Source organism: Colletotrichum scovillei, assembly GCF_011075155.1.
Source record: "Colletotrichum scovillei strain TJNH1 chromosome Unknown Contig00007, whole genome shotgun sequence".
NCBI lineage: Eukaryota > Fungi > Ascomycota > Sordariomycetes > Glomerellales > Glomerellaceae > Colletotrichum > Colletotrichum scovillei.
Window position 1 is genome coordinate 1,814,179 of NW_023336265.1, and position 17,889 is coordinate 1,832,067.

Here is a 17,889-nt window from a genome sequence, read left to right on the forward strand (position 1 = left end):
GGAAAAGGCGTGATTGCGTTCTCAGTCGTGGGGCCATGGGCCAAGAAGCAGCCAAGGAATCTGAGATACAGAGTGCAGACCCATGTTGTAGTGAGCGTGGGGTTTGAGGCTGTGATCCTGGCGTGGCCGGGGTCCCGGTCCTCGGCACGCTGGCGTCGAGAATGGACGCTCATGAATCTTGAGCTAATGTGATTTGCAGCCGCTAGTCTCTTGATTTGAAGAAGTGGTTTTGTTAAGCTAGCTAAACTTTCGTTTTGATCTTGTACTTGCGGATATGGATCACGGGTGAAAAGCCAAACCCCGCAAAGTCAGTCCGGAGAATCCGGGGTAGCTGATTGAACTTTGGTGAGCCATACTATTCAAACGATAGACCCTATCATACCCGGGAGATTGGACATTCTGAGGAATCGAGTAATGAACTCAAAACGATGTGCAAATTGCTCAATACTTTGAAGACTTGCGTCTTGGTATTTGCTTGACTCAATCGCCACATGTGAAGAATTGAATGACGCATCAGCATCAACCTGCCCCTAATGCTCACAGCCATATTTGTACCCTGAATCGGGCCGCAAAACAGTCAAACCTTCTCGATCTGAAACCAATGTTACCGTTGAACCAGCGTGATCTACTCCGTACATCAAAAGACTTATGTGGTCTTTACCATGGAAAGGGAGAGCGCCAACCTCCTCAGCTTTGCTCTCGGCACCCCACCCTGCCCGTTCAACCAGCGGGGCCGGTTCTAGTTAACTAGTGCAGCGTCATGTCGATTTCTTGTGCTTTGATTGGTCTTTACTAGGGCCAAAGGCCAGTCTGGGAATAGCTCGCTTGGCTCATTTGCTAGTCGTCCACTGCTCCTTGAGCTTGACTGGGGCATGGAGTAAGGTGTTAAAGACCTGCTGTTTTGAGTGTGAACACATCGGTGCCGGCAAAGCTCGCACCAACACCGACACAGCACGACAGACCTAGAATAGCAGACAATCCATTACCAGAACGGTATACAAGGTATATTCTCTGGATCTTGGTTTATGTGAGTTGGGTTTTAAAGTTTGTTCCGCTCTTCTAAGCCTTCTAGAGATAATACCGTCACAATATGCCGGCGCTGGGGTCCCCCACCTCGGAACCCCCTCGTCCCCCACTCCGGCAGCTATGCAGTTTAAGGTTGCATGGTTGTGACCCCCAGTGGATATTCCGGGGGGAATCTGGGGTAGTGTCGGTGCGACGCTATTCGGCCCAACCCCAGAGAGTCGAGTTAGACAATGGAAGGGAATTATTGAAAAGGACGGTGCAGAAGCGAGAGTTTGAAATCATACGAACATCAGACCATCTCACTCTGATGCTGTTGAGGCGATTCTCAAAAGGTCGACGTGCACATTAGACACCAGTAAACAATTTGATCAAGTGAATCAACCCACTTTCACCCAATCAAGAAGGCTGAAGAAAATGTCGGGCTGGAAGTATGCGTTTGCCCTGAGCAAGGAGGAAGTTGCAACGGCTACACCGCCTGGGACGGCAAGGTTGATAGGCGAGTTCCTCCACTATTGAACAAAGTCATCTTTGGAGCCGCGCTGGACCAGGCAACGCGTTACCGATATTCCAAGACACGATTCTTTTGGAACGATACTTGGCCTATTTGCTGACCACTGACTTCCCTTGCAGTTGAAGACGAGTCTTCCGGCGGATCACCAAGATCTTCCAACTCTCTCAGACGATTCCCACAACCATCGGAAGACCCAGCAGACCCTCTCAACTGGGCACAATGGCGCAAGTTCGCACTGCTGTTGACTGTCTCACTATACTCCTTTGCCGGCAACTTCACCAGTTCGGGCATTGCACCGGCGTTGCAACTATGGTTCAAGGCTTTTCCGACAGACGTCAGGCCTTTTAGTGACCTCACATACTTTATCGCGGTGCGTCGATTACTGTATTCACACGATGGTCCCGGGTTGGTGAACTCAGCTGATGGTGGTTGTATTTCCAACAGGTTAATATTCTGTTTCTCGGAGCGTCCAACATTTGGTGGGTCCCTCTTTCGAACATCTTTGGTCGACGACCGGTGCTACTGGCCGCAACGCTCCTCATGACGATCGGCACCATTGCGTGCGCTGTCTCAACATCATACAACGGTGTTCTCGTTTCCAGACTGTTCCAGGGCATCGGAGCTGGTGCATCAGAGTCTGTGGCTCCGGCACTCATCGGAGAGGTCTTTTTCGTCGACGAGCGAGGACGTGCCATGGTAAGATAAGCCCCAAACCTGTACGATGAAAGAAAAGAGAAGAAGTACTCTTGTGCTGATCTATCAACTCTCCCACTCAGGCCATCTACACTGTCTTCCTTGCGGGCGGCTCTCTAATCGGCGGAATAGCGGGCGGGTATATCGGCTTCCAACTAGGCTGGTTCTATATCTTTTATGTCGGCATAGCCCTCTCTGCCGCGTGCTTTATCACCACCCTCTTCTTCGTCCCCGAGACTCTCTATGACCGCGTCATATCCCCCAACGTCGACGCCGCCGGCCAGTCGCCCATTGACGAAAAGGGCATGGAAAGCCACGTCGAAGACGCAGAGAGCCGGGTCCTAGACTACCGGTCCTTCACCTTCGGACGGTCCCTGGGCTTCACCCACTACCGCGGCGGCGTCGTGAAGAATTTCCTCGCCCCCTGGAAGACGTTGAGATTGCCGGGCACCTGGGTGGTCATGTTCCACTACGCAGGCCTCGTCGGCGGCATCGTCACCATCTCCACGGTCGGGCCCCAGCTCGTGGCGGCACCGCCGTACCTCTGGGGCGCCAACGTCGGACTGATCAACATTGGAGGCGTCATCGGAACCGGCTTGGGCGCGCTGTACACGTATCTCCTCTCCGATGCTCAGCTGAAGAAGAAGGTCAAGAGTTCGGGCAGCGGGCTGGCGGAAGCGGAGAGCAGGTTGCCAACCATGTTTCCCTCGCTCGTCATTGCCACGGGCGGGTTCTTCGTGTTTGGCTTCACGGGCCAGTACCCGTCCAAGAATGGCTGGGTCGGTCTCTCTGCCGGGTTTGCCATGGTGTCGTTTGGTCTTATGCAATTACCATCCGTCGGCTTCAACTACGTAAGTACATGCATTTCCCACACGCGTGCTTTCGTATCAAGCAATGAGATCTCTAACCTGGGAAACTTTAGCTCATCGATGCGTATCAGCATCTTGCTGGTGATTGCTTCGTCATGGTCACGATCATGCGAGCAATCATCGCATTTGCGTGGACGTTCTTTGTCGCGCACTGGGTCGAGGAGAAGGGAACTTCGGAACCTTTTGGTGTATTTGGAATGCTGATGGGGATTTTCTCTCTTTTGACAATTCCTCTATGGCTGTTTGGGAAGAGGATGAGAATTGCCACCAGAAAGCTGGTGGAGGCATGAGCAGCCTGCGCGTTCTTTTAAGCGAGTGTTACCATTGTGTGTCAAGCTGCTTCCAAAGATGCGATGTGTTCGTATGGTATCACTCAAGTCATGACACCCCTTCTTTGCTCTGTGTATGGCTCCGTTCCAAAGACTTCGCACTCGAAATTGTAGGATCATGTTTAGCGTCCTAATTCGGGCATTCTGGCAAAGCACTGAATATCTAAGAACCAACTTCTTTAAGAAAGTCGGTATCATGCGGCAACAATACTTCACTTGGACCGACGGTCAGCGCCAGGGTGAGTTGAGAAGTTCGAGTTTTGACACCGGGAAAAAGCTAGTACGTGTACATCAACATTGATGAACATTAGGGAAGTACAGAGAAGCGTAATAATCAGGGCAAGTTCCCATCCAAGAGAGCGCTCATAAATATCGACTCGAGCAGTCAGTACAACAAGTAAATCAATCCTAACGCCACGATTGGCACGTTGGCAATCAAATGGCCCTTGACCTTGGCCCTGCCAACCGCGACCGCCTCATCAGAGGCACCAGAGCTCGCCATGTACTCAGACACGACCGCCGCGCCGCTGAAGCCCACGCCGGAACCCAGCATCAGCACGATCCCCAGGCACCTCCGCACCGCCGTGGCCGCTAGCGGTGAAGCGCGGCAGACGTCGGAAAACTGGCCGTAGAGCACCAAGCCCAGGATGCACGACGACATGTGCAGGTTGCGGGCGCCCTTGACCTTGATGAGCGCGTGGTGGAAGGCGTCGAACTGGGCCGGGGTGACGGTGTCCCGCGGCGGGGGCAAGAGGCCGAACGTCGCGGCCCCGCCTTCGGGCTTGGCGAGGTTGAGGGCCCCGTCTGCGGCGCCGAGAAGGGCGAGCAAGCCCGTGAAGAGGGGTAGGGCGGCGGGTTTCCACCAGGATGTTGGGGATGTGTTTAAGCTAGCCATGACTTTGTGCGCAGGGAGTGACTCAAGTTATTGAAGGTAATTGACGTCGGCTGGAGGAGAATTGGCCGGTGGTGATCAGGATCAGATTCAAGGGGGGATCGGCGTCAGCTCAAAATGCCTCACCGGTCAAGAAGAAGTGAAGTAGCCGGATTGATTACCTCAGGCAACATCATTCGGATCACGTGGCGTCTTACATGGTACATTGGCGTCACTTCAAGCCACACTGGAACGTTGAGTATGGTTAGGAAGTATTTTGGTACTTCACTTCAATCATCCTACTCACCAATTGAGGCTCACTCAAAACCAGGTCACGGCAGTCATTGCTGGGGTTCAAAGTGCCAATCGAAATCAAATCATTCACGTAGAAGACCTTGAGTCTAATCAAATACCATAATGCTATTTTTCCCTTGTCAATTTTGAGTTGCAATCTGTCTCGTTTTCCCAGTAGGCCGTTCCCATCCGAGCACTCTATCAGATTTCTCTCCACGAGAGAATCACCCTCCTCCCCAGAAACGGAAACACAAACAAAAAATACCAAAAAACCAAAAAGCAACGAGTAACACTGCGCAAATCAGATCCAGCCACCATGTAGGCTCCCAGAGCAATTCCCCATTCCATCACGGCCAATACAACACTACCAAGGAAGGAAAACAAGGGATGTCCGTCGCCTCACTTCTTCTTTGGGGACGGCGAGCTCTCGTGCGGCACCTCTCTTGAAGCATGCCGCTTGCTTGGCGAAGACGGCTGCGGCATGTATCCGGACGGAAACATGGTAGGCGGATTGAGAGGAGAGTGGCTTTGGGCCGAATCATTGTCCTTTGCACCTTGCGAGGACGTCGCCTGGCTATCTCCGGCAGCTCTTGGTCCCAAAGGAGGCGGGGATGGCGTTCGCAATTCTCTCACTTCCATGGCACCCCAATACCACACCGGGCTATCAGGACCCTTGTCTGGAATGGCGGGGTGGGTTCCTGTGCTATCACCAGAGCGGGCAGCCCGATCAACGTAAACCAATCGTTCAAACCGGTCCTTCAAGTGGACGTCGACGATCTCGTAGACGGCTTCAAAAACCGGAAGAGGAGTCCACGGAGGCAGGGAGCACCCAAACCAGTCTGAATGCACACCTCCGTAGAGGAACTTCTGATTAGATGACCCTTCCATGTGCTTCAAGAGAAGATAACACGAGGGGCAGCACCGCTTGTTCACTGGAAGGGGAGCTGCCATGTCCTTGAGCGCATCGAGGACTTGGGAGTCCGGAAGTTCAAGAACGTTGATGCTGTCTTCGGCTTGAGGAACGGTGGTGGCATAAGGCTCCTCTGAGTTGCTCAGCGCGGAGAGGCACATGAGAATCGTTTCGGCATGCCAAGTGCCTGGGAAAGCCTCTGGATCGGGTCGCTTGACTTGTTCATAGAACCAAGCCGCAATCTGGTGGCGCTCGGAACTTTCCAGCTTTTGCCCATCTTTCAGAACAAAGCCCTCGAGAAAATCTTCAATCTTCATCATCTTCTGATCCGCGAAGGTCGGTGTAGTCTCTATAGCTTGCAACCTGGCTCTGAGGACTCGCTCGACTAAAATCTCGTCCGCACTGACCATGGTGCGGATTGCATCTTCATACCGACAGATGATGCCCAAGAAGCCGGAGAGAGAGGCATGGTAGCCGACAGTCTTCTGAACACGAATCAAGTCTTGAAATTCGGCGTCGGAGTCGTCGAGAAGATCTTGCCATTCCGGACCGGATCTGTCGAAGTGTCCGCTGGCGTCGATGGTGAGGCCAGCCATAGATCGATCCGGGGTCCTGGGGATCGCGCTAGCTGGACCCTGAGACGCCTCCATCGGCCGCGTCATATGCTGCAACCAAGTGGCGGATTCGTTCCCCTTGGAGATGATGTTGCCGACTGGCTTCCCGTCGAGCCCGTACCCCTGGCCTGTTTTCCACGTACCTGTTGGCTGGATGATGCTGCTCAGCCACATCATGTGGGAGTTCATGACTTCGGGGAAGCGTCGGCGAAGGTTGCTCAAATGGAATAGGGCAGCTTGCAAATGGGGAATGTTTTCATCAAGCCAAGTCAGAACCTCGGCTTCCTTGTTTCGCAAGTTAGCTTCGCGATCCTGAGCTTTCTTGTTGCGTGAGGCGCCCGGGATGCGATGGGCATTCTTCGCTCGAGCCCTGAAGAGCACATTCGCGGACGTTCCGACAGCACGAGATGTGAACTCATCTTTGATCGTCTTCTGGAAGTGGCGGATTACCCTCATGAGCGATGAAACGACCCGATGAAATTCTATCCGTCCATTGACGTTGTAGAACTCTTGGCCGACATCCACATAGAGACAGCTTTCCTCCCATGATGGGGTCATGTCTACAGTACCCGCTGGAGTCTTCTGTCTCCAAGCCAGTGCTGCGCGATAGATAGACCGGAGAGCTGAGGCTTGTTTGTCGGATCTCAAAACTCTGTTGAGGCTGCTGAGCTCCTCGTTGGGGTTGACATCGCCCCCGACGCAAAATGGCTGGCCCAGAAGCTGAATTGGCGTGGTCTCGTCAGTGGAAGCTGTGAATCCGCCGAAAACACTTTCAGGTTCGTTGGACAGATGGGTGTGAAGCATGCCATGTAACGTTTCGACCGTGATACAGAGGTTGTCGCCAAAGTTGCGGTGGACGAAGCCAGCATCAATACGAGAAGTAATCTTCGCCCGTGACTGGCAATAGATGTACCGTGTTAGAAGGGCAGTAATGATGCGCTTCTGCTCGTCGTTAGGAGAAAGGAAGAGTCTCTTGATGATAGCGAACACATTCTCGGCGTGTTCCCAAAGCCGCATTCCCTGTCGCTTTCCATTCAGTTTGTCGGTCGTGTAATATCGCAACCAGAAGGCAGGGACATCTTGAGCCGTTGTGACGTCCTCGAGACCGCTCGTTGGTTGGCTTGCCGGGAGCCGAACGCTCAAAGCTGGAACGGGCCGGTTTTCGCCCTCCGTCACCGTCGGGGGCTTTTCGTGTTCCTCGTATTCGGGGTTGGCAGAGATGTAATATACGTCTCCGTCTCCGTCGTCTTGAGATGAGCTCGCTCCCTCCGCAATGGGTATTCCGGTTCGAATATGGAGCGGACCGCGACCCGTGGGAGATACCGCCACGATCTCTTTGTCGCGAATGAGTGTTGCTACAAAAGCATCGAGAAAGGAGTTCAGGTGCCTGAGCTCTTGTTGACTGCCCGAGGGCATACCAGAGTGTTTCAAGACCGCGTCGAGCTTGTCCGACTTGAAAGTGAATCCATGGACTGGGCTGACTGGATTGGACTTGGCGAGCATAAAAGTCATCGTTCTGAACTTCAAGAGCTGCTCTCTCGTAGGGAATTGGGCCGGGATACCAATGTTCACCATCGATGGCTCGGAAATTGTAGATGACATTTCGGCAGGACCCGTGATAGGCGCGGCGGAGGCGCTGCCTGTAGACGTTGTGGGCTCGCCATCCGAAGCCATTCTACACCCAACAGTTAGTAAGCTTTTCTGTCTTGGGATCTTGCGATAAAGATGCATTGCATCAAATGGGATGGAAACTCACTTGTCTGTAGACAGTCAAGGATCCTGTGTTTGAGACAGATGAAGCCGTAGGGAACTTTCGCTGAAGTGTTCACGTCTAAATGTAGAAGGAGGGTTTCGAATCAGTGACTGCCACCAAACCAATACATAGATGCTGAAAGACATTCTTACCTGATCTTTGGTAGACGGGCGTAAGAGGAAAACCAGCTTGGCAAGACGGCCAATGTCTGTTGGGGGATAGACCTAGGTTAGCGCTCACAGTCTGTCAAGATCTTCAGTTGTAGTAAGTGTGAACCTTTCTTACCTTGCTTGACCTTTGCCAAGTATCCGCGGATGAATACCTACAAGGACGAGAAGGCTGAGACTGAAGAAGACGTTGAGGCGGGATAAGGTATCGGTGTGGAGTGAAAAAGGTAGTTGAGATGGGCGTGTAGTTGAGACGGGTGAGCTCTGGGAAGAATTGTAGATTGCGTGAGCGAGCAAGAGCGGGTGGTTTTGACACCTTTGGTAGAATCCGTAGACACCAGGCAACCAAGGAAAGTAGGCGAGTGGAACAGTCTACCTGATATGAGAAAGAAAAAGGAGGAGCAGCCTGGGGCCTTCCTTGCCCATCTGGGCAGGCAGGTCTTTGGAATTCATCCGTTCTCAAAGGCAGGTCAATCTCTTCCTTCCTTCACCTTGTCTCGGGTCTCCATGGGCAGGCGGCTACGGGTACCAAAGCAGGCACCAAAGACTGCAGACCAAGGTACTGAGAACGATTGGTTAGAAGCCAAAAGGTTCATTCTGATTGTTGCGGAACCTGAAAATCGAGTTTTTGTTTAAGAGGAGGGGGATTATCGGGATACTGCCGTCTTCATGGAGGCTTTTGCCGAAACTACCCTGGTCTCTCAGTCTAAGCTAGGTCCTCAAGCATGAGCGGAAGGTCGCCTGCATAGTACCCATGGACTAGGGTAAATCAGAGTCTAGTAAATGAGATCACTGCAGAATCCAGATCAGTGTCGATGTAGCGAGATACAACCTCTAGTTACACGCAGTACATCTGATTAGATAACAGGCATAAGTCAGCCTTGTTTGATGTGAATCACAGAGTCACCTCCTTTTGGCTCAACTGAAGCTTTCGTTTGTCATTGGCCCACCATTTGGGAAAAGAAAGGTTTGAAGAAGTCCATGGAGGCTGTTTGTCAGGCCGGCCCCCAAGACAAAAAAAGACACTCAGACATGGATATTGACATGATGAAGCGGCAACATGGCTACATTTACCTTTGAACAACAAACTACCTGGGTAATGTGACAAAAAGCGGTGGAAAGGAATATTTCGAAGTGGTAAGGGTGGCTCGGCCTGATGCAGTCTATCAGGAACGCCTAGGATGCTAGGCGGAAGATGAGAATGAGGAAGTGCCCCAGCCTCAACGAGATGGTCGAACAAAGCTGGGCGCCTACCGTGTTCAGATGCATCTGGCGGAGGCATATCAGGCAAAAGGAACTTCAATTTTAGTGTTTCTCCCCTCTAGTAAGAATGAAGATAACAATACATTACGCTGAGAGGAACGAAGGAGCAGCTCTGGACCGAATTATGGCCTTATTGAATAGAGTCAATTGCATCTGGAGTCTAGTCTAAGGTATGATGCTGGAAGCTGTATGGAAAAGTGTTCCCAAAAACGACAACGTCAACAGTGTGCCCAGTACGTCCTCCATTCATCGGGCGTCCATCCCTCCGAGTCGCGCGCCAAAATATTGATATCGAACTCCTCTTCATCATCTTCCTCATACAACCAGGCTATGTACAGAAGATGAAGCCATTTATTAATCGACTCCTCCCTCTTTCTTGCCCAGCTGACATTGCAAACTGCGTCCTCTATTTCATCGCCATGAAAAGCTTCAAGATTCATAGCGGGAACGGCTAAACCAGAATCCCGCTGAAGGATTCCAGCGATGGCTCCTGCCGTACGTAGGTGTCCGTGTACGGATTCTGGCAGCGGCTTGGCACTTGCGTGTCGCATGGTTGCAATCACGCTCTCATTTTGACGGTATTTCTTTGCCAGATCTATTGGCGTCATGCCGCTAGCATTCAAGGCCCTAAGATCCGCACCGTGATCGATGAGAACCTCGATGACGAGTTCAGGGTCACGGCGATCTTGAAGACGGCTTGCCGCAAGGTGGTGAAGAGGTGTGTTCCCAAAGGCGTCTCGAACATTCGGGTCCACCTTGTACGTTCTCAGAAGAATCGAAACAGCCGCAGCGTCCCAGTTGGCGCATGCTTGATGCAGCGCATTGAGCTGAGTGCTTTCGTGTGTCGTGAGAGATGCACCGGCTGCGATGAGCAGATCCATCACCGCCCGAACGGGCACAGATGTAACCGTGCGTGTGTAGGATCCTTCTTGATCATCGGCTGCGAAGGCAAAGGCAAAGTATAGCGCGTTCGCTCCCAGTCTGAGGCGTTCTGATAGCACACCCACGGAGTATTCAGAGCTCGGCATCGCCCTCAGCGTTGGTGCAAAGCTGAGATAGGCGAGATTGTATGCCTGACAAGCGAACTTGTCACCAATTGTGGTGCCAGGATGGTGTGCCCAAATATCTGTCCTTAGGCCAACATCAGCGCCATGCTGTAGAAGCAACGCTAATGACATTTCGTCTCGATTGAATGCTGCCCAGTGAAGAGCTGTCAGGTCCGTCTCGAGTGAGCATCGCGAGGTCTGCTGATAAGTCTCTTCGTAGGGTGTATGATCGATAGTGAACTCTGTGTGGTCCTTCATATTTGCATCGGCACCGTATCTCAAAGACTTGGCTATCCCAAAGTAGTTTCCTTTTTTGGCAGACAGCAGCAGGGAAGAGGCGTAGTTCTTTGCGATGTCGTAGTCGAACAGGACGGGCGTGATGAGCTCCGAAAATCGTTTGCAGGTCCGAGCCATGTGGGCAATGTCTCTCCAAACGGCAAACCGCTCAAATTTTGCTGATTCGACAGGCTGCCACTGCTCTTCTGCGGCATCGTACCCATAAGCTACCTCATCTCCGTAGTTCTCCAAGACAGCCACGACAATTTGGCGTACGATGTTTTCCGGCAGCTCTGACCAGGTGCTGGGGTGCTGGATGTCTGCCTCTTCCTTCACGTTCAATTGCCGGACATCAGAGTTGGAGTCTCGAGGAGGCGTGAGCGGGATACCATGCGTTGTAGGTGTGCGGGATTGGCATCGCTTTACACAGGGAAACTGGTAGGTCTCTTTCGACGAGGCCGGTTTCCGCGGAATCTCCATGTCTGCGTGTGCGTTTGAAATGGATGGCGCTTGCAGAGGTGATTTGGCAATGAGGGAAGATGCTTCGACCTGAATGGCGATGTGTGCAATCGCAGAACCTTGATGTCGTGGTAGGCGGGGGCTGGGTCGGTGTCGCAAAGTGGATCGCTCCCTTGTCTAAGACTCGGATTTGACGAGGCAATCTCATGAGATGGGAGATGAAAAGCGAACTGCAAAATGTCAGAGTGTGAGTGACGACAACTGAATGAAGGAAAGGTACTTGAAAAATCTTAGGTGAGGTAGGTATCCGTATCCGCGGCGTGTTCGGAGAAAGGTTGAAGAGGTGACTCAGCACTCAGGAGGGTGCCCGTTTGCGCCAATGAATAGGGTTGGTGGTTGGTGCCGCTTGACCTTGATGGTACGAAATGATACTATGCGAATTGATGACGTCAGGTTGGGCGCGACGAGGGGTAGTCGATTGCAGGGAGATGAAGTTCACAAACGAGAGCCGCCTTTCTCTTCTTGAAGGTGAAGTTGAGGAGTGGAAGACGGTGGGTGTTTGGGGCGGCCGGGGTGGAGCCATGACAATCACGGGTGCCCGCGCACGGGGTGTGGGTCCCGCCGGAAGGCAGGCCCCCGGTGCCCCGTTCTTTCCCTGATTCCACGGGAATTTGTCTGGACGAAGAAGCACGTGACCTTACACCGGAAAGATTGCCACCCAACGGGCGAGATGTGATGTATCAATTCGCCTGGCAGCGTGGTGTTACCCAAAGGTACTTCCCGGTGTAGGGTATCACAAGGTATTTACTGCCCAGGGTGCAAAGATCGCCAAAGGCAATAAGGTGCCTCAGTATCCGAACATCTGATTGAGCCAGTCGACATCTGGATGGCAGGAGGGAATACGGGCGGGCAGGTGTTGGAAAATACCTCAGCCTGAGGGTTGTGAATGTTTCCCTTACTTCTTATCCGGCGTTGAGATGCATAAGGACGACACAAAAACGATACTGGGCTGTCTACGCCTGGGCATGGGTTCAGTGGCAGAAGAACTGAAGTCAAGGAGCTGACCTAGGGTAGCTAAGGTTCAAGGATTTCTCAAAGTGCCCGCACAAGGAGATGTGCTTATCCCCGACAACCACCAAGAGCTTAAGGGGAATGCTCTCACAATGTTGGTCATACGGCCCTATGCCAGCGTTGAGGCCAAGAATTGTAGTACGTATGCTCTCGGCACTATCGGGAGTCTTTACTGCCCGTTTGCGGCATCCGTGGCCAACGTGGCTTCGCAATCGCTCTGAATAGGTCATGGTTGCGAGCCGGGAGGTCAGCACGTACATTAAGCGCATGATCAAGCCAAACCGATGTCGCCGGCGCCATGTTCAACGACACACCGTTGCAATGGTGGCAACCAACAGACAAGACGCGGCGAAGATCTCACCATACGCCACTGCCTTCTTGTCTTGCCCGTCACCGAGCACGATGAGGATGCAGGAACACAGCTCACGGTGCATGCTGATGGAGAAGGACAGCCAACCTGGGCCACCGATGGTCCAACGCTGACGCCATCGAAGACAACTATACTGCCGTTCTGACTTCTTGAGATCGATGTGAACGACCACAGGAGCATCAAGATGGAACTAGACTTGATTCTGCTCAGCATCGACTGTCGTACGACGAAGTTGACGATTGCTTCTCGCCAGGCGGCCATCTACTTTGGAACAAGGTCCTAGCTGCGCCGTGTTGAAATCTGTTGTGGCTCGGTTCCTTGCACCCTTAACCCTGCGAGAGGTGCGCCGGTTGTTTGTCCATCTACTCAAGAGTTCTTTGATCAATCCAAGATAATCTATCGACATGTGGGGGGCCGTAGAAGGATGGGTCGCGGGCGGAAGCAGTGTGCTTTCGGCTGGCGTCTAATATCTACTTCCCTGATGCGTATAGCCCGCCATGCCCCGACGTTCAGGTTGTTGTTCAGAGCCACAGAGTCGCTTTGAGTCCTGCTCTCGCTCCCGCGTAAGGGTGCAGGTAGTTGGAAGGCGTATCATCGTGTAATGTGACGATGCATTCCAATTGAAAAAGAGCTGAGTTGATAGAGCACTAGGATCCGAAGGTAGGGTCAGGGCGCTGGTATGTGACGAAGATGACTGAGTAGCCTGTAAGAAGAAATTTTCCTTGCCCCTCTTCTACATCATCTCCTTCTGGCGCGAGTTGTCAATGTATCATACGTGGTGGAACAATGATAACAAGAAACAAGCGCATGTGTTTTGGGGATCATTCTGCATATGTACCGCAGCCTCAAGAACCCCAGCAGTGTACTCCGTTCCTGACCTTCGGCTGGATCAGGATTGAGCGGCCCCACGACGGCGCAGTAGGTAACGGCATGTCACGCCATGCGCGTTGTTATCTCGGCGGGCCGGACAAAGAAACGACAGAAACAGGCGCGACGGGAAGCAGGGGCGTGTGGGGGCTGGGTGGGCGTGTGCATGGCCCAGACGTTCTTCGAGAAGGAATTTGGGACCTTGTTCGCTCATAACTCGGAGAGAAAGTAAAGCATCCGTGACGCATGTTAGGTCCTAACAGGGCGTGCAGGGCTGGGAGGTCTGGACCTGAACTGCGAAGCTAGAACGAATCCCGAAATTGAGGCTCCCACCGCCTGTTTATTGAGTAGTGCGAAAGTGGGTTCTGACTCGACAGGCTCGTAAGACAGTTCGGATGGGGTGATCATGATGTTATCCTGGGAGTCGGACAAAACCGGTATATGACGGTCAATGCCGGACATCGGGGCTGGTCAAGGCTTCTTGTTTTCGTTTTCGTCTCTTTGAGCTTCGAGGCGCAGGCCATTGCAACCTTCGTATATGGGAAGAATGAGTCGATTATTGAACAATCTTAGACTTCAAAGATAACAGTGTCGATAATTGGGTTGTTCTGATTGAGAACAGGTATTGCTGACCTCCACTGTCTCTGCCGGGTGGATGTTGGCGAGCAAAGTGCCTGCAGAAGCGAGGGGAAAAGCGGTGCAGCGGGATCTCTCGCTTCGTAGACGCACTTGTTCAAATCGGGCGTGGCGCATGAGGTATGCCTTAGTCATCCAGCCACACTTGCCATCGCAGCAGGAGCCACTCGGAAGGCAGCCCTGGATGGCATTTTCGAAGGAAGGAGCGACTTTGGAGGCTCACCGACACTGACCGACACCGGGCAGGCGGTAACTGGCCGGACGGACATTACACCGGAAATAGTCAGGCCCGTAACGGCCCGGCATTCTCCACTCATTCATGGGCCTTGAAAGTTGACAGACCCAGTTCCCTGTCTCGAATCATCCAACTTTTGGCCGACATGTCACCGCATCCACTTTGTTTTCGACTCTCCCGCGACCATCAACCTTGCATCATCAGCCACTTCGCGCCGATGATTTGCACCAAAAGCACGACCATCACATCAGTATCAATCGCGCCACAAAGACCCTAATCTGCAGACACACCCTCGTCATCGCGTCCCCTATTCACGGACAGGATCTTCGTTTCTGGCAGGGTCCACGTCAATTGGTTACTGATCCGTGAGGATACACTTTTTGCCCTGACTTTCGGCATCTCCACCTTATCGGCCTGTCTCTTCAAGATACCTTCACCTCGAATCCGACCACTCTCTCTAGCCACCCCTCGCAATCTTAGCATACACCCCCCTTTTCGATATTGCTTCGGACTCATCAACAGTTACTTAAATATGACCTGCCTCGACATGTCCTCAGGGCATTATTCCGGTCCTTGCTGAACGGCACGAGCCTTAGCTTCAAATAGCAACTACACTACTACAATCATCTTACATCTTTGCCATCAAACTACGACGACCAACATGTCTGGTCTAACTCTAACAACGCCAATCGACTCGTTACCCAATGAGGTAAGCACCTCCCGTTGCCCATCATAGCAGAGCGCCAACACTCTTATGCTACACACCCGCTAACTACCTTTGCCCTGAACAGCTTCTTATTGCGATCCTATCCACCTTTGAGTCTCGCGAGCTGCTGCCATTAACGACCGTCGACCGCCGCTTCAATGCTACCGCCACCACAATACTGCAGCACCGCCTCCTTCATACCGCGAAGATGGAAGGACACGAGGTGATGCTGGAGAGCTACCACCCAAGTGTCAGGAACTCAACACCGTCAATGACGTGTAGGTTTGCAGGCGTTGACTTCCTGGGATACCAGTGGACCGGCGAGGAAGATATGGACTTGCGTGATCTCTCCCACCTTTACTCCCACTTCCGCCCGGTTGTCTCCGAAGAGACGCGACGCATGCGGAGAGTTTTTGGTCGACGGATGCCGGGCGCCCCACTCGAGCAAGAAATCGGTGACCAGCCAGTTGTCCAAGAACTCATCCTGGATGACGGAGAGCTCTTCTCTCAACTTTGCACAACAACTAGCCTGGCCAAGTCGGGTCCAAACCCTGGTCTTCTGGCTAGCCACAGCAATATTGAGAATGGCGTGGTACGCGTCTGGAGACATTGGTTAGCAAAGGCGGCCGCCAGGACTGCCATTTGCCCAGCAGGACAAGGACCAATCGACGAGAGCACCATCTTGTGGGCCGACGCCACGAAGAATGTTGGATTGCGATTCAGCGTTACCGATATCACCAAGGAGCGTCTACCTGCCTACCGCGGATTGGACGAGGATGCTCCTGTCGCCTACTCTCTGCACTACCAAGGTAAGGTCACCATGTTCAGACCCATGTGACAGGCAAGCGGCAAGCGACTAACTATGACACTAGAGTTACTGGTTCGCACAAGCCAAGTACTGCTGGCGATGGAGAAATCAGCAGTCCAAGAAGTTGTCGACTCAGGTAAATCAGCCATCATAGCTTCATGAAAGTTCCTTTCGTCCGGCCAAGACCGGGCCGGTTAAACACAGCACCCACGACTACCCCAGGGCGCGCAGTGTTGACGACCTCAACTCCCAACATCAACATCGAAAAGTTTCGAGAAGTGCAAGCAAGTGGGCCAAGTCCCCGCAGATTGGTATTTGCTCGGTCAACATCGTCACCGCCGATTCTCCCTAGGATGGAACGCCTCCCAGAACTTGGCTACTCAGTAGCGGCCACCTTCGTGAAGACGAACGTCCAGCGTCAGAATACCCATACCAACACCACGTCTCTTCCGACTCATCCAGACCACTTTGCTGACTTTGTCGTCCTCTTTATAGGTTTTGTCATGCAGCTCGACGCGAAGAGTGCCCATGCAGTAGAGACCGTCTTGATGGCACCCGCTACGCGACCATTCCAGCCTCAAGCGGTTGCTGTCATGTGAAGAAAGCGATCATGTCAGGACCCTGGCAAACTTTAAACCAGTGACTGGCTGTCACATTCTGTCTATGCACAAGGAATAGACCAAAAAGCGAACTGAACAGATATTTCGGGGTCGCCGGAGAGCGAAACACGTCGCTTGTCTCTCGTCGAGGTCGCAAGGCCAGCCACGCATTGCATGAGTTGCATGCATTGGATACAAAAGAATCGACGTTTCAGCATCTTAGACACATCATCATGCGTCTGGCATAATGGGGGAGGAAGGGCGACCAACATTGACTAGAATCATTCCGTCGCGGGGATAGATACAACGTGACATTTGGGAATGGCGTTTCGGCGAATTCGGCCTAGACGGCGTTACACCGCAAAGGCCAACAACGACTGTACGGATAGACAAGAGGGATGGGTGGTCTTTGAGGATATACATAACGACATAGAGGTTCCCGACCTTGACAAGGTAATTGCCAAGGCCACTCGGGATGTTGAATTGAACAGGCGTACACCAGAATTTCGTGGATTCCCCTTAGATGACACTCCATACACATCCGACCGCTCCATGTATGATCGACGCTGCGGGGGCTATGCTCCAGCCAAGCGCTGTGGAAGAGGGGCAATAGGGCAGACAAACAACGAGGAACATGAGTTAGTCATCCGCTTGCCGGCCGTTGAGATGGTCGATCCCGCTAGCCGCAAGTACGTTCTCGCCAGGTCCATCCCGCCGCCATGATGCCAAAGTCATTGATCAGAAGATCGACGCCTGCAGCGCGGAGTACGTGGTGCGATATTGATTCAGCGCTGGTTGATGGTCTGCAACTCCGGATACAGCCTACAGCGTTCGACGCCGGCAACTCCACTGCACTCATACAGCTCTGCACGGAATTGTTGGCGGCACCTGACAAGCAGGCTTCTTTGGTCGCAAAAAAACATTCCCGGGTGTATGGATCTGGACAGACGCGCCCTATCCGAGGCTATTTCAACGCTGACGCCAGCAGCAAGAGCCGCGGGTATGACTCTGCGCAGTCTGACAAGGATCCTTGTTCTTTGGTGGTTTGCGAAACGGCCTGCAACGAAGGGGTGCCCCTCCGACCCATGGCCAGCGGGCCAATTTACCGAGCCCGGCCCCGAAGAAACAACAAAATTTCCTTCGACAATGGCTCGGTTAGTGCGTTCTGTTCCAAATGGTAGAGCCTCAATCATGCTGATGCCACACCGTGGTCTCGAGATATTGGCCGCACTTGATGAAAGACCCTAGGGGCGGAAGGCCGCCTGGAACTGGTCGTGACCATCGCGAGCGGGTTATTTATAATGAACGATTATCATCAGCTCAAACGGAATGGATGCTTCAATTGAAACTGCGCCGGGCCATACGAGCGCGACTTTCGCCCCGAAGTTGCAATCGATTGAACGCGCGTCAATCGTTAACCATCTGTCAAAAGGTCAGAACGCAACGGGGATGGGGAAAAGAGCCGAACTATGCTGGCCGTCATCTGGTGTCATAAGTCTGTCAGCTCCTGCAACTC

At 52.8% G+C, this 17,889-nt stretch overlaps 5 protein-coding genes across 5 annotated transcripts; 2 read left to right on the plus strand and 3 right to left on the minus strand.

Moving 5' to 3' along the window:
- Positions 1–1,440: 1,440 nt before the first annotated feature.
- HER10_EVM0007233 (major facilitator superfamily transporter) lies at positions 1,441–3,389 on the plus strand (the record flags this gene model as incomplete). Its single annotated transcript, XM_035476795.1, has 5 exons — positions 1,441–1,522; positions 1,657–1,907; positions 1,982–2,233; positions 2,314–3,081; positions 3,153–3,389. 5 exons carry the CDS (start codon positions 1,441–1,443, stop codon positions 3,387–3,389), a joined length of 1,590 nt encoding a protein of 529 aa, XP_035331583.1.
- A 312-nt stretch (positions 3,390–3,701) lies between these two features.
- On the minus strand, positions 3,702–4,422 carry HER10_EVM0001683 (uncharacterized protein). The gene has a single exon (XM_035471423.1). It carries the CDS (start codon positions 4,321–4,323, stop codon positions 3,814–3,816), a length of 510 nt encoding a protein of 169 aa, XP_035331225.1. The 5' UTR covers positions 4,324–4,422; the 3' UTR covers positions 3,702–3,813.
- Positions 4,423–4,992: 570 nt separating this feature from the next.
- On the minus strand, positions 4,993–7,692 carry HER10_EVM0005992 (uncharacterized protein; the record flags this gene model as incomplete). Its single annotated transcript, XM_035475590.1, has 1 exon — positions 4,993–7,692. The coding sequence occupies one exon, from the start codon at positions 7,690–7,692 to the stop codon at positions 4,993–4,995; it is 2,700 nt and encodes an 899-aa protein (XP_035331506.1).
- A 1,721-nt stretch (positions 7,693–9,413) lies between these two features.
- Positions 9,414–13,353, minus strand: HER10_EVM0008069 (uncharacterized protein). The gene has a single exon (XM_035477604.1). The coding sequence runs from the start codon at positions 11,100–11,102 to the stop codon at positions 9,519–9,521; it is 1,584 nt and encodes a 527-aa protein (XP_035331640.1). The 5' UTR covers positions 11,103–13,353; the 3' UTR covers positions 9,414–9,518.
- Positions 13,354–14,921: 1,568 nt separating this feature from the next.
- HER10_EVM0002846 (major facilitator superfamily transporter) lies at positions 14,922–16,373 on the plus strand (the record flags this gene model as incomplete). Its single annotated transcript, XM_035472540.1, has 4 exons — positions 14,922–14,969; positions 15,052–15,775; positions 15,839–15,910; positions 16,270–16,373. 4 exons carry the CDS (start codon positions 14,922–14,924, stop codon positions 16,371–16,373), a joined length of 948 nt encoding a protein of 315 aa, XP_035331307.1.
- Between the last annotated feature and the right edge of the window lie 1,516 nt (positions 16,374–17,889).

Excerpts from the sequence above, each read along its gene's own strand:
- HER10_EVM0001683 (XM_035471423.1), bottom strand. The coding sequence starts at position 4,323 with ATGGCTAGCTTAAACACATCCCCAACATCCTGGTGGAAACCCGCCGCC.
- HER10_EVM0008069 (XM_035477604.1), bottom strand. The coding sequence starts at position 11,102 with ATGGAGATTCCGCGGAAACCGGCCTCGTCGAAAGAGACCTACCAGTTT.